The sequence below is a fragment of the Nelumbo lutea genome, chromosome 1, assembly GCF_056320005.1.
Source record: "Nelumbo lutea isolate HS-2025 chromosome 1, American lotus-T2T, whole genome shotgun sequence".
Lineage (NCBI taxonomy): Eukaryota > Viridiplantae > Streptophyta > Magnoliopsida > Proteales > Nelumbonaceae > Nelumbo > Nelumbo lutea.
This window is the reverse complement of record NC_142684.1, coordinates 91,432,678-91,448,270: the sequence shown is the minus strand read 5'-3', so window position 1 is coordinate 91,448,270 and position 15,593 is coordinate 91,432,678. Positions and strand designations below refer to the sequence as shown.

Here is a 15,593-nt window from a genome sequence, read left to right as displayed (position 1 = left end):
AAATTTAGGTCAAACCTTTAGCATAACCACTAGAAATAAATTTAAAATCTAAAAATATACCTAAATTTACTGTGGAAATGCTGATAGCATTATGTAATATGTATGTTTTGACTTACAATTAGACTTGCAAAGATTCATATAGAATTTCATCCTTATGTTGGAAAAACATCGCAAAAGGCATAAACTATCTATATAATAATGTGAGCTCTGAAAAGCTCATGGCCGGCTCAAAAGGAGTTGGAATTGCCACTCATTTTCTTAGAGGAAATGAGCCCTTATTTTTTTGTTTGAAAAATGGTTTATTAGCCTTGATAGTGATTCCGTTCTCAGTCAAGGAAAGGCACTGAACTGAAAGGCTTTGGGTTTAAAGGATTAAGATAGGGAAGGTGTTAAGCAAGCCTCTCTCCATGCTGCTATAGCAGCCCACCACAGGAGTAATTTAGGCTCAAATTCAAGCAAAAACATGCATTAACGAGATTATTCAAAGCTCCTAAAATCTGGCAAACATATTATCAACTTCGCCCAGAATTGATTTGAGGTGATGTTATTGGGTTTTAGGTACTAGTTTCCCTAAGGCTCTCGCCTCTCCACTTATTTTACTCAATTCAAAAGAAGTTGGGAATGCAAATTCTCCAAGATTTCAGAGCTTTAAGCAACCTAAAACTAAACTAAAAGCAAAGAGACAGTGGAATGAGAGGCTTACCTCTCGTGTACGACCTTGAAACAAGCTTTCTCGCAGCCGAAAATACTTCAAATGAGACTTGAACAAGGCATGAGTTGGGCTAGGTGTTTCTGGTGTTGAGATTGGAAAACAAAGGATGGGGCTTGAGCTTAGCTGCATGGATTCTAGCATTTCAAGCAAGTTAGGTGTGTTATAGAAGTTGGAAAGCTCTTTCTCTTTCAAGCTCGATCTGAGCCTCTATTTATAGAGAAAATGGAGGGAGATGGGTCTGAAACTCATCCAGCTACAGTGCCTATAGCTCAGCAAAGTTTTTTCCACCGAAATGGGCAAGGATTTTGAGATAAAGGGGCTTGTAGTTGACCCTTCCTTCTTTGTGCAACAAGTCTTCTCGATTGGGATGTACCAGACGTTGCAGTCCCGTATTTGGGGCTGACAGTGGCAAAAAATGTAAATTTGAATAACTTTTAATTGTAATTTTGTCTTTTCTTCATTTTAAGTAGGGGCCTATTTGGAATTTTGAGTTTTTTAATTCTATTAGCCTCAAAATCATTGGTCCAGGTGTTTTAATAGGGTTAAGTAAGGATCTAACGTTAGTCCCCACCTACTTAAGATCCTAGGTTGGACAGCTGATGTGGTAGTTCAATCGGGTGTATCAAAAAGATATCTCTCTAGTTTAATGGTCAAACAGATGAATCTGGTAATGAAATTTGGTGTGTGGGGATTTTTTGGGTCTTTGAACATAGTGATGAGGTTTGATTGGACAAATGAGGTTAGGAAGATTGAGATCTGTGTCTAACAAGTTTGGATACTAAAATAGGATCTTTGTTTGATGAATGGTCAAATGGGGGAATTTTGCATTGAAAATTGTGGGTAGGCATTTTCAAACATCCCAAATTTGATGGAAGTGACAGTCAAAGATGTGGATTGATTGATTTAGTTCAGATCGTGGTCTTAGCTTATGGTTTTTCAATCAACAAGAGGGTCCGAAATGAAATATTACTTTTTCAATGGTCAAATGGAGGTGTTTAGTCATGAAATTTGACGTGTAGTAGCTCTGAGGGAGGTGCATTTATCTTTTGATCAAAGACTTGGCAAGCATGACATCTCTACACATTTCGGCAACAATCCTCATCCATTGTCATCCAATAAAAATCCCATTTAGAGCAACATTTTGGCCAACATATGCCCATTCATGTGAGGGCCACATATGCCACCATGTACCTCTTCCATCTTTCTTTGCACTTATTCTCCATCTAAATATCTCAACCAAGGTAGTCCTAGGGACTTTTGATATAAGACCCCTCTTGTTAAGATGAAATGCCCTGCTATCCTGACTATAGTTCTTCTCATCTTGAGATCAGCCCCTTCTATAAATGCTTGGTGCTCCAAGAAATTTTTTATGTCATAGAACCTTGGTTTACCATCTGACTCTTTGTCTTCTATTGTGATTTCTATTATGCTACTCACATAAGCAAGCTCACTATCCCAACTTAAATCAATTGGTTCTACTGCCATGTTGGGGGGTAAACGCATGGTTGATCCCAGGGAGGCCAAAGCATCCACAAAGCGATTGCCCTCTCTAAGTAGGTAATTGAAGGAAATGCACTTAAACTTTTTGACCAACTCCTTAAGATAATTATGATACAACGCTAGTCGTTCATCCCATACTTCCCAGCCACCCTTGGCTTGACTAATGAACAAGAAATAATCCCTATAAATTTCCATTTCATCGATGCCCCAATCTAGTGCCATTCTGATTGCTCTTAGGCATGCGTCTCATTCAAATGTATTATTGGTGTTGGGAAAGTCTAGACATATATATAAAGGAAATTGAGTGCCTTGGGGTCTACAAGGATCATTCCTATTCCCCATCCACTTTGATTTGATGCTCCATCAAAGTATGCCTTCCAACTATTCCCCACTTGTATTTCCAAAATGGTTTCATCTGGGAAACTTGTTGGGATTGCCTCATACTCCAAGGTGGGGTTATTAGCTAAATGGTCTGCAATGGCCTATCCTTTGATTGCCTTTTGTGTCACACACTTGATGTCATATTCAAAAATGAGCATGATCCAACGAGAGACTCAACTAGTAATTGCTGGTCTCTCGAACAAATACTTGATGTGGTCCATTCTAGAAATAAGCAACACCAGAGGAGCTAACAGGTAATGGTGTAGCTTTTGACAAGCCCAAACGAGAGCTAGACATGTTTTTTCTAGCATAGTGTACCTTATCTCATAGTCACAAAATTTCCAACTTAGGTAGTAAATGGCTCTCTCCTTTTTACATGTCTCATCATGTTGCCCCAGTATGCATCCAACGGAATCTTCCTGTACTGACAAATACATAAGCAAGGGTTCCCCAGGCCTAGGGGGTACTAATATTGGTGGGTTGGTCAAATACTCCTTAATTCTGTCAAATGCTTATTGACAATCTTCATTCCATTTTACCGAGGTATTCTTCCTTAACAACCTGAAAATCGGCTTGCATATTGGTGTAAGTTGCGCTATGAATCTATGGATATATTGCAATCTTCCCAAAAAATTTCTAACCTTCTTTTCTATTTGGGGAGGAGATATATCAACAATGGATTTGACCTTAGCAGGGTCAATCTCAATCCCTTTTTCATTAACGATAAGGCCCAATAGATTTCTTGAGTATGTCCCAAATATGCATTTCTGGGGGTTTAACCTGAGGCAAAATTTCTTGAGTCTTTCAAAGAGCTTTCGAAGGTCCTTTAAATGATTCTCTGCCTTCTTGGTCTTGGCAATCATGTCATCCATGTATACCTACAATTCTTTATGAATCATGTCATGAAATAGTATTGTTGTTGCTCTCTGATAAGTTACCCTAGCATTCTTATGCCCAAACAGCATGACCGTGTAGCAAAAGGTTCCCCATGGTGTTATGAAAGTCATCTTTTCTTTGCCCTCTTCTGCCATTTTGATCTGGTTATACCTTAAAAATTCATCCATGAAAGAGCCATTTCATGTCCTGCCGTGTCATCAATAAGAATGTCAATGTTTGGCAATGGGAAATCATCATTGGGACTAGAGACGTTTAAATCCCGGAAATCCACACACATCCTAACCTTTCCATCCTTTTTAGGCACTGGCACAATGTTGACTAACCATTCAAGCTAAGTTGCCACTTCTAGAAATCCTACCTTAAACTACTTCTTAACCTCTTCTTGAATCTTCAAAAACCACTTGGGATGGAGCTTCCTGAGCTTTTGCTTTACTGGCTTTGCATTGTGATATATGGGAATCTTATGTACCACCAAGTCGGTGTCCAATCCTAGCATGTCTTTGTAGGACCATGTAAACACGTCCCTTATTTCTTTCAACAAATCTATTATGTCAAGTTTCTGCTTTGAGACTAAATGGCTCCCAATTTTTACCAACTTTTGGTCATCATCAGTTCTAAGATTAACTTCCTTTGAGTAAGCTCCTAGTCTTCTTTCCTCTTTCTATTCAATTTGATCTAGGATACTTTGAGGGATCTCCTCCTCAGGAGGTTCCTCCTCTATTCCAATGAGAGCGAAGTCTAACTCAAGGTTGAAGTCATAGGCTGGTGAGATGGGTTCGGGCTCCTGTAAGATGAAAATGAGGCAAAAACATGGGAATTGGAATTGGACCAAAAGGAGATTTTTCAAAAAAAAAAAAAAACGGTCGGGCCCAAGTTGTGAACCAAGGTTGCCTATGTACCCTTTTGAGGGGGATTAGGCCATTCGTAGTTTAACAAAAGGATTTTCATTTCATTTGGATCAATGGAGTATAAAAACTGCTTTCGGGATTGAGACACAGGGTAGAAAGCATTGACCCCCTGGTCTGAGAATTACAGCTTAACAAACCTCAAGAGAAAGAGCCTTTGGGCCCAAGGTAGTTGGAGAAGACATCTAGTTACGAACAGGCTGTTGCAAAGGGACAATTGACTAGGCAGGGTCTTCCATGAATTCACCTCCTATTGTACATACATCCCCATTTAAGGATTCCCAAATGGCACGATCCTCGAGCTTGTCAATTACCTCTGGTCCAATAGGGATTTTCACCTTGCCCCAATCGATGGGACAACAAGGCATGTAGATCACCTCAGTATCCTTTTCCTCCCATGCCTTTGATGACGAGTCGATGTCCTTCTGATCTTCTTGGTCTCCAAGAAAAAGCAGTGAAATGTCCGGGATGTCAAGGGAGGTTTCAGGGTTGACTTGAGGGATTGGTGCTGGCTTAGGCATGGTTGCTAGGTTACTAGACTTGACAAAATGGAGGGGTGTTGAAAGAGGTACACCTTTCTTGTTCTTGCCTCATGGGCCAAACAGGTTACGTTCATCAGGTTTATAGCCTACTCCAAATTGAAGGAGAGATCCCTTAGCCTTAACAGGGTTCAATCTCCCTTGTTGCATGATACCTAACCCTTTGCTAGGATCGAACTTCTCATGATCCATCATTCAAAGGGGTGGTGTTATCTTTCCTTGAGCTCTCTTTGCCTATTGGACCTTCTCGATGGCATTCCCTTTTTCAAATTGGTAAGAGAAGAAACCTAGACCTTCCTCTAGGTGTTGAACTGATGATTCTGTAGTTAGTGCAATCTATCTGTCGCCAAGGATTGTAATGAGTTCATTATCATGGACCAACTTTAGTCTCTGGTGAATGGAAGATGGTATGGCTCCAATAGAATGAAGCCAAGGTCTCCCTAGTAACAGGGTAAAAGATGCTTGAATGTCTAGAACTTGGAACTGAATCTGATAAGTAACATTTTCAATAGTCACATTAAGTGTTATATCTCCCAAATTTGGCCTAACCAAACTCTTCTTCACATTGTGTATACCCATTCTGAGTGCTTGTAGTGTTCCAAGAGTGCAAACATTTAAACCGGACCCATTATCCACCAAAACAATAGGGACCCTCATTCCTCTGCAAGTTATTGTGATATACAATGGAAGATTGTGAGTAACACCATCTATTGGGATCTCATCATCTGAAAAGGTTATGATTCCAGGAGCCAAAATCATGCCGACCATCTAACTAGCCTTTCTAGTTCTATACTTGGGAGGACAAGGGTCCTCTTGAAAACTTCCATAACCTGGTTCCTGTGATGTTCTAAAGACAATAACAATCCAAGTATTGAAATCTATGCTGGTATTTTTGCTAGTTGATCCACTACATTGTATCGAGACTTTTCAATGGCCTTTAGGAAATCATCCTTCTCCTTGACTTTGCTCTCTTCATCTAGTTCCTCCCCTATTTTGGCATTTTTTTTATCCACTGCCCCAGTCACTTGCCTTGGGGGTAGGAATCTTCCACATCTTAATAAGGCTCCACATCCTGAGTTAATTCAATCTACTTGTGCCACCACAGGCTCAGTGTAATAATTCCATGGGACCTTGGATGAATTTTCTCCATAGAGCTCCAAGTAGGGAATGACAAAGGGTTTTTGTGGGAGGTTGTCATGGATACAGTGGAAGGGGTGAAAGGGTTATTGGCAGACTGTGTAGAATGGACTAGGATGCAAAAAGGAGGCCTGATAGTGCAAATGGTGGTTGAATGCACGACACTGATACTATAGGTAGGGTCCCTGTAGGAACAATCAACACTATGGAGTCCATGAACTTCCTATCTTCTTCAATGAAATGAATGCTATTGCTTGGTCCTACTCTATGTGGTGGCATGGGATTTCTGGTGATCCCCATTGGTTGCTGCTTTGGTTGCTCTACTTGAAAGGTGATGTGTCCATCATCAATCAACCTCTAAACTGCATACTTGAATTGCCAACACTTATCGATCACGTGCCCTAGGCCTTGGTGGTAGGCACAGTGGGCATTCTCATCATACCCTCTTGACTTAGGTTTTGGCGGCGGCTTCCATGTCAACAAACTCAAGCACCCTTCTTTTACCAATGCAGGCAATAACTAAGAGTGAGGTTATGGCAGGGGGTAAACTTTATCCTCTTCTCTTTCTGGATTCAAGGGTTTTGGTCAGCTACCATCGGTGGCTACTGGAGAGTGGGTGGCTGGTATGGTCATGGACGTTGCACTGGATGAAATGGTTGGGGTGTGACAAGTGCTGACATTGATGGTGTAGGTAAGTAAAATGGTGGTCGGGGATTACTAGAATAAGTGGCTGCAACAAAATTAGGCCAAACTTGTTGGTGAGGGGATGACGAAATAGTATGCACATCATTTTCTAACTTCTTCTTGATGGGGGGTTTTCTGGCAAAGGTTTGGGATGAGCCAACTCTCCCAATTAAGGGATTAATTCTTCCTTGTGTTATGGCCTCCTCTATCCTGGTGGCCCCCCTAACAACCTCATTAAAATCCTTAAGAGGTTGGGCAATCAACATTGAATAGTATGGCTCACCTAACGTTTTTATGAACATCCTTACCATTTCTTCCTTAGGCATCGGATACCTCAGTTTTGATGCCATTTCCCTCCACTGGTATGCATACTTAAGAAAATTTTCTCCTTCCTTCTGTGACAAGGCTTCTAAGTCATCTCGACCGGGAACTAGTTCCATGTTAAAGGAGTAATGATCCAAAAAAGCTTCAGAAACTTACTTCTAGGACTTCTTCACGGGGTCTAACATGGTGAACAAGATTCGTGCATCTCCTATCAAACTCTTTTGGAACACCTGGATAAGGAGCCTCTCATATGATCCGTATTGAAACATATCTCCATAGAAGATCTTAAGGTGGGTTTGTAGGCATCCTTTTCCATCATACTTTTCTAGTTCAGGCAATTCAAACTTCTCTAGGAGTACTGCATTAGGGTATAAACACAATTCTTTAAAGTCCATAGTTCCCAGGTTATGAACTCCTTTTAGCTTCTAGATTTCTTCCTTCATTTTCTCCATTTCCTTCTTCATTGGATCGCTCACAATTGAGACTGGCTTGTTTGGGAGAATAGACTGGGAGACATGAGGGTCTTCTTCTTTAAAGTCATCAACTTGGTTGACTATTGGAGTTGTGGGTTGCTTGGTGAAGACGGTAGGTTGTGGCTTTGGGGTTGGCAATGTGGTACCTGCGGTGAATACAAAAGGGGTAGGGATCCCAGTAGTGGTGGAATGGCAAAGGTTTGAGCTTGGGCGGTAGCTTGAGGATTGGTAGAATTTCTTTCTGAGAGTTAATCCACCCGAGCAAACATTTTTGACAGCCTTTCTTGAAGACAGAGGAAAATGTTGTTTGAAACAGTAGCGGGTGTAGCAGTCTCCACATTAGTTGTGTCCTGCTACCCTGAACCCTCCGAGGTCGTGCCTTCGGTTTCCATGGTGTGGGTGAAGGTATGGGTCACAATTCTATTAGTCCTTGTGTTGGCCAGGAGGAGGTAAAAAATTATTCACTAGTTGCAAGAAAAAAGGTAAAGAAACTGATTCTCAACATTTGATGAGATTGATTTGACTCTTTTTTATTCTTTATTTTTTTATTTTTTTTATTTTTGATTTTTGATTTTGATTTTGATGATTTTTTTATTTTATTAACTTTGTAAACTTAATTTTGGTTTTTTACGCTTTGATTTTTTATATTCGATGAATTGGCTTAAAGAATTCAGTAAATTTGGTTTTGATTTTTGATGATTTGATTGGATGAGTTGATTTGACAACTTAGCTTTGGTTTTTGCTATTTGATGAACTGATTTGCTGCTTTGAGTTAATTCGATGAATTTGATGATTTTGTTAGTGTTTGAGTGAGACAATAATGGCCCAAAACAAAATATAGCTCCTTCATTAATGTTCATTACATCCACTTTTTTTTTAATGTTTTTTAGAAAGAAAAGGAAAAACAACAATCCTAATCAGTTGGGAGGAATATCAATGCCATAGTAAGTCAAGATGCCTTTGAGTATCACCATTCAACTTGCCATCAGCATCGTGTATGCTTCCACGCGGTTGACTAACTCTTCATATTTGGTATGGGCACTAGTAGCCTCATTCCTAGTTTGATGGACTGGCAACGAGTTTCCTTGGTTTCAACTTCCACCCTTTACTTTTCTTGAAGTGCCTCTGATAATTTCTCCATTGTTTCAAAATGACTTACTTGGGCTTCACTCAACTTTTTCCTTTTACTTTCCAATCTCTCTTTTAATTCCATAATTTCCTTCCTTAAATTTGACTCTTCTATTTCCATTTTCCGCTTTTGCTTGATGTGCTCTCTTATTTGCTTCCTTATAGAATCATTGTGCCTTCCGATCCTTACTTCCTGCTCCTCATTTATCTTGTTTTGCTCATGAAGTTCTAGTGCTGCTTTCAAGTATGGATCATCTAAAAAGCACTTGAGAGATTCCTTTGATATGGTACCTATGGATGGAAGCCTTGCTAGGGTGGGAAGCTCGGGCGGTGGCGCTAGAGGTGATGGGAAACATTGACTACACACCCAATCCCTGTATGTATGATCATACATCGGCTTGGAGGTTGGCAATAGGGTAGAAAATTCCTATTCACTAGAAGCCCAATGCTCTTCGAACTTTCTTTCCATGTTCCCACAATACATGGTAAAATCAACCATGTCCCCTTTGATGTCATCGATGATTGGAATGAACTATGTGAAGCCTAGTTGCCTTCGGACTCATATTGGGATGTATGGTGCTGATCCATATAAGCCTGCTAGAACTATTCTCTATCTTCCTTCTACGGCTAAGCGAGGTTGATTGCACCCTTTTAGATAGACAACCCAATGTTCCAATTAATCTTTCCTTCCACAACTCTTTGCAATAACGCCAAGCTTTGCTTATCTGTCAAGGCTGTTTTAGTGCTCAATATTTCTTTTACCTTGTATGTGGGCTGAGATAAAAACTTTCCGATGTGGATGACCAAATGTGGTAGATGTTGTATCAACCATAGCTGCAAGATCTGGAGGGATCCACGGAACAGTCACACTCTGTGTCTACAACATGGTTAGACCCCTTAGAATTTCTGCTAAGATCATGAGAACCAAGGTGACTGATAATGTTTATTTGATTTGATGCAGTATTGTGATAGTCTTGCAAGAACCCTTTTGCGGTTAAGTGGGAAGAGGAGATGTCCTGCGATAGCCATGAACAAGGCATTTTTCTGCCCTTCCCTATTTTTCTCAAGCTTATTTGATTTAAAGACTTGGGTGTTGTGGTTTAGAAGAAACTGAATTGTAATGGATTCTTCATCTGCCATCTATAGTTGGGGCTTTTTGCATGCTAAGAACTGGCACAGGTCGGCTTTGTACCCCTGCCTGGCAACTGAGAAGGCAATCTCATTTTCGATGGGCATTTGCAGGACATAAGCTACCTCTTCTAATGTTAGACACATCTTAATTTCTCCAAAAGATGACCATTTTTTCTGGATCCCAATATTCAAAAGCCGCCTTAAGCATTGGCCATTCCAACTGCACCAATGATATGTTCATAACATTTTCCCAATGGGGTGCCCCTCCAATGGCTCTAATATCATATGCTTTTGCAAGAAACCGGTCTTTAAGGAGTGAACAACATCCTGGATATTCAGAAAAGGCTTGATCAATTTTCTGTCAAAAACAAGAAGAGGGTTAGTAGGCCATTATTGTAACACCTTTAGTTTTTAAATAAAAGATCACGAATACCAGTGAAGTATCGTTTAATACTGACTAAAGGATGAGTAGTCCTTTAATCATATTTGTACTTACTAGATACCTCTAGACAAAGGTTATGCAAAATATCTTTTGGTATTGGTCAAAAGGAGGTTAGGCCCTTTACCATACACACATCTACTAGACATCCTAGAATTCAAAAGCCACATGGCGAAGCCAAATTGCACAAACTAAGAGATGAAGTATCTTTTGATATTGGTCAAGAGAGGGTTAGACTCTTGCCATATGCATACCTACTAAATACTCCAGGAAATAAGGAATGTCGAAATGGTCTTTTGATGCTACTTCTCAAGAGTCGAACTTTGAGAGTTATGCATTTACTTAGCCTTGAAATGGGCATAAGATGAATAATAGTAGAAGTCAAAATGGCCTTTTGATGCTACTCCTCAAGAGTTGAGCTCATAGAGTCATGCATCTACTTAGTTTTGAGATGGGCACATGATGAAGCACATGAGAGGTCAAAATTGGCATTTCGATGCTTCTTCCCAAGAGCTAATCTCATAAGGAAATGCATCTACTTAGCCTTGAGAACAACCTTGAGTGGCAAGACAAGCTTTTTTTAGGTATTTCAAATGGAATCTTTAGATTTGGAGAACTTAATGGATTTTGATCTTGATTTCAGATTTGATTAAGTTTTTAAACTTTGATCTTGGGTGTAACATTAACAGCTTAAGGGTACTTTGATGCTTTTTTTTTAGATTAAGCTTTTTCATTTAAGGGATTTAAAGTTTATTTTGATCATACTTCCAAGGATGGCAACCACATAGTGCAACACTCTTAGTGTCCTAGCCCTAATTATGCTAAGGTCTTTCTATCCTAGTTCCATCTAAGGCTCCTACGTATGGGCATCCTAGGTGCAATACATGAAGTTGTTTGGGGAGTTTTAGACTTTAAGGTTCCAACAAGGTTGCTAGCATTCAAACCTCCACTTAAGAACAAATGGGCTTCTTTGGTTGGTGACTAGTTTGAAGGTTTTGGTGGAGTTTTTAAGGACCAAAATCTCGGGGCACACACCTACTACCCTTCCTCCAACGGGTGAAATTGGATTCTAATTTTATTTACATGAGAGTATGTGTGATTGTGAGTATTCAAGCATGCAAGAAAATTGAATAAGAAAGCAACAAAACAAAAAACAATAAGAGAATGCAGCCACATGTTTAAGTTTTCAAGCAATCCTACAAGTCTCCAGGTAGCCACATTTGGGGACCTAATAGAAGCTAAGTTCTCTTGGTGCATTTTAACTAAACAAAGAGGAGAAAAAGAATAGAACAAGGAACACATACAACTTTTGAGAGATTACCAAAGGGAAAGAAAATGAAAGAAAAACCTAAGAAAAACAAAAAAAACAAAAACAAAAAAGGAAAAAAAGCATCTAGAAACTATATGATTTTTTTGCTATGCTGAAAGCTAGTTGTGGTAGACATTTAGCGCGCTACGATAGAAGGTGCAATGCGATAAACGGGCACGAAAAGGGTAGATGGGTGTGATTTAGGTGCGATGAGATTGAACTGAGTTGTCATGAGGTTGATTTGAGTTACGATGAAGTCAGATTGAGTTGCAATTTCGGACTTCTAGGTTGTAATGAGGGTGGTCTGAGTTGCGATGAAGTTAGGCTGAGTTGCAATTATGGGCTTCTGGGTTGCGATGAAGTTAGGTTGAGTTGTAATTTCAGGCTTCTGGGTTGTGATGAGGGTGATCTGAGTTGCAATGAAGTCAGGCTGAGTTGCGATTTTGGGCTTCTGGGTTGCGACGAGGGTCACCTGAGTTGCGATGAAGTCAAGCTGAGTTACGATTTGGGCTTCTAGGTTGCGATGAGGGTGATCTGAGTTGCAATGAAGTCAAGCTGAGATGCGATTTCAAGCTTTTGGGTTGCGATGAGGGTGATTTGAGTTGCGATGAAGTCAGGCTGAGTTATGATTTTGAAGAAGTGTTTTCGGTAAGACCTTGGTTACAATTTTAGCAAAGACATGGGAATAACTTTAGGTGTGATTTTGGAATGGGAATGGCTTTAGATGATTGCACTGGGAAGGTCTGTCACGCCCAGCCTTATTGAGGTGCGATTTTTAATCGCCAACTAACAAAAAACAAGCTAGGCTTTACAATGCACAAACACTGAGCACGAATTTGAGAGTGGAGTCACCAGCTGTGAGCTCCAAAAAGCTGATGGCTGGCTCAAAAGAAGTTGGAGCCGCCACCCATTTTTTTAGAGGAAATGGACCCTCATTTTTTGATTTGAAAAATGATTTATTGGCCTTGATAGTGACTCCATTCCCTGCCAAGGAAAGGCACTAAACCGAAAGGCTTTGGGTTCAAAGGATTGGGAGAGGGAAGGTGTTAGCCACCCTTCTCTCCAAGCTGCTATAGCAGCCCACTACGGGAGTAATTTAGGATCAAATTTCAGCAAAAACATGCACTAACAAGATTGTTCAAAGTTCCTAAAATCTAGCAAAAATATTCTCAACTTCGCCTAGAATTGATTTAAGCTTATGTTATCGGGTCTTAGGTACTAGTTTCCCTAAGACCCTCGCCTCTCTACCTCTTTTTCTCAATTTGGAGGAAGTTGGGAATGCAAATTGTCCAAGATTTTAAAGCTTTAAGCAACCTAAAACTAAACTAAAAGCAAAGAGACAATGGAATGAGGGATTTATCTCTCGTGTACGACATTGAAACAAGCTTTCTAACACCAAGAGCTAGGCTGGGCATTTCTGGTGTTAAGACTGGAAAACAAAGGATGAGGCTTGAGCTTGGCTGCAGGGATTCTGGGGCTTCGAGAAATTTGGGTGTGCTATAGAAGTTGCAAAGCTCTCTCTCCTTCAAGCTCGAGTTGAGCCTTTATTTATAGAGAAAATGGAGGGAGATGGGTCTGAAACTCATCCAGTTAGTGTTTGTAGTCAGTAGAGTTTTTTCATCGAAATGGGCAAAGATTTTGAGAGAAAGGGGCTTGTAGTTGACCCTTCCTGGGTGGTTTCTCATGGGTTACATGCGTCTAATGAGGGATTGGGGCATGCCAAACATTATAGTTCCGTATTTGGAGCTGGCAGTGGCAAAAAACATAAATTTAAATAACTTTTAAATGCTATTTTGTCTTTGCTTGATTTTAAGAAGGGTTTGTTTGGCATTTTTGGTTTTTTAAGCCTATTAGACTCAAAATCATTGGTCCAGGTGTTTTAATGGAGTTAAATAAGGATTTGACATCAGTCCCCACCCACTTAAGATCCTAGGTTGGACACTTGATGTGGCGGTTCAATCGGATGGATAAAAAAGGTATCTCTTTAGTTTAATGGTCAAATGGATAAATCTAGTAATGAAATTTGGTGTATTGGGGTTTTTTGGGTCTCTGAACACAATGATAAGGTCTGATTGGACAAATGGGGTTGGAAAGATTGAGATTTGTGGCTGACAAGTTCGGATCAATAAGATTTGCTGAAATATGATATTTGTTTGGTGAATGGTCAAATGGAGGAATTTTGGAATGAAATTTGGTGAGTAGGTGCTTAGTCGTGAAATTTGACGTGATGGGATTCTTTGGGTCAATGAACATGGTGGTGGGGTTTTCTTGGTCAGAATAGGCTTGGATGATAGAAGTTTGTGATAGGTGAGCTTTTGATCAATAAGATTCGTTAAAATAGAATCCAGACTTGATGTTAGATCAGACGAGAGAATTTTGGGGTAAAATTTGGTGGGTAGGTATGGATTTAGATCATGAGGCTGTTGGAAGGGTTTGATTATGTCAGGTGTGTACAGATCACAAGTTTTAGGTTCGAGGAGCATCGTAGTGTTATGTGCGTCGAAATGGGATCTCTGATGGATGATTGGCTAAATCTAGGATTTGGGGTTGAAATTTTGCTTGATTGGTAGTTTGAGGATTTTGTTTCATGTGATTGATTTTGATCGGGGATCAGGTATGGTGATGTGGCATAATCAAGACCATCAAAAGAGAATCAAGTAGATTTAACGGTGGATTTATGGGCACTTGGGCTAAATTTTGGTTTCTTAGGGTTTAGGCATGTTTTAAAGTGGTTGGTGTGGTCTGATCGGGCATCCGGAATGTAGGAGATGGGTTAAAGAAGGGACCAAGCAAAAATTGAGTGCTAACAAATAATAAAAAAGGTTTTATTTAGTTAATTAAGTATTCACCCATTTCAATCAATGCCACGATTCTTATCACATTAGGTTTGGATACATGAGTTCCATCTTATTTGTTTGCCAACCTATTTATAGCTCTACTAATAATGCTAGGCCAACAAAAAAAAATCCTTTTTTATGAATAAAAACAAGCTGGTATGAATTCGGGTATAAATGGGGGTCTAGGAGGGGGATACTATAAAACATTAATTGTTATAAAGATGTATTGTTTTCCCTACTCAACTATAGGGTATTAATTCCAATATGATTGCTAATGAGTTTCCAATCCACCCATGAATATCCACCTTCTAGAAATTGCAAATATGAATCCATATATTGTTATGGTAAAAAAATGTACAATTCAAGCATTTGAGTTTTTTACGAATCCAAACAAGTTGTTCCCCGACAAAGTATTTGCAAGTATAATAAACTCATAGACTATATACTTTCTATAATACTGAAGGTTATTAGATGTATTGATTTTTATCACCATGTAAGTAGGAATACTTGCCCAATGATGACAAAGTTTGAAGGTTTTTGAATGGGTGGAACCTAGAATTAATTCAGATGAAGCTATTGAAAAGGTGAATGATGGAGAAAATCTTGACAAATGTGTTGAAGAGTTGGGTATACATATGGACTATTATAAGTCTTCCCAGTGCATTAATGGTTGCACTTTTTGTATTATGTCTTTTGTAAAACTTTTAATTAGTATTTATGTGTTTTTTTTTTTATTATGGATGATGAATATTAGGACTTATGGATGTTGATTTAATAACATAACTTTAAGCTTTTCAACCATCAATTTTTATTTTCTAAACTTAGCACAAGACTTTCTGGGTGTAGCTTACTTTCTTCTATCTTCTTCTTTAAGACGATACCATCAAATGAATACACAATTGGCTCACATGAGTATAGTGCAATACACTTGAGAAGTATAATAGTTGTTGTAAAGGTATTAGTTCTCAATGGCCTCCAAGTATATAAAAGTTATGCCACAACCATTTAATTTCGCCATAGGCTTTTGGGACAAAAGGTTCAAATTCTCTCACTTTACAATAGAAAATATTGAATAATGAGAGAAGCACTTATCTTTCCAAGCTTCCATAGAAAAAGAATGCTATACTTAATTTAGAATAGCATCCAGCCATAAACATGACATTGGTAAGAGAATGAACCCAGTCTAGATCGTTAGAC

General features: G+C 39.3%; 1 protein-coding gene across 1 annotated transcript; it reads right to left on the bottom strand.

The window, feature by feature from the left end:
• Positions 1-5,270: 5,270 nt before the first annotated feature.
• Positions 5,271-5,702, bottom strand: LOC148876107 (uncharacterized). Its single transcript, XM_088966388.1, has one exon. It carries the CDS (start codon positions 5,700-5,702, stop codon positions 5,271-5,273), a length of 432 nt encoding a protein of 143 aa, XP_088822514.1.
• Positions 5,703-15,593: the final 9,891 nt, after the last annotated feature.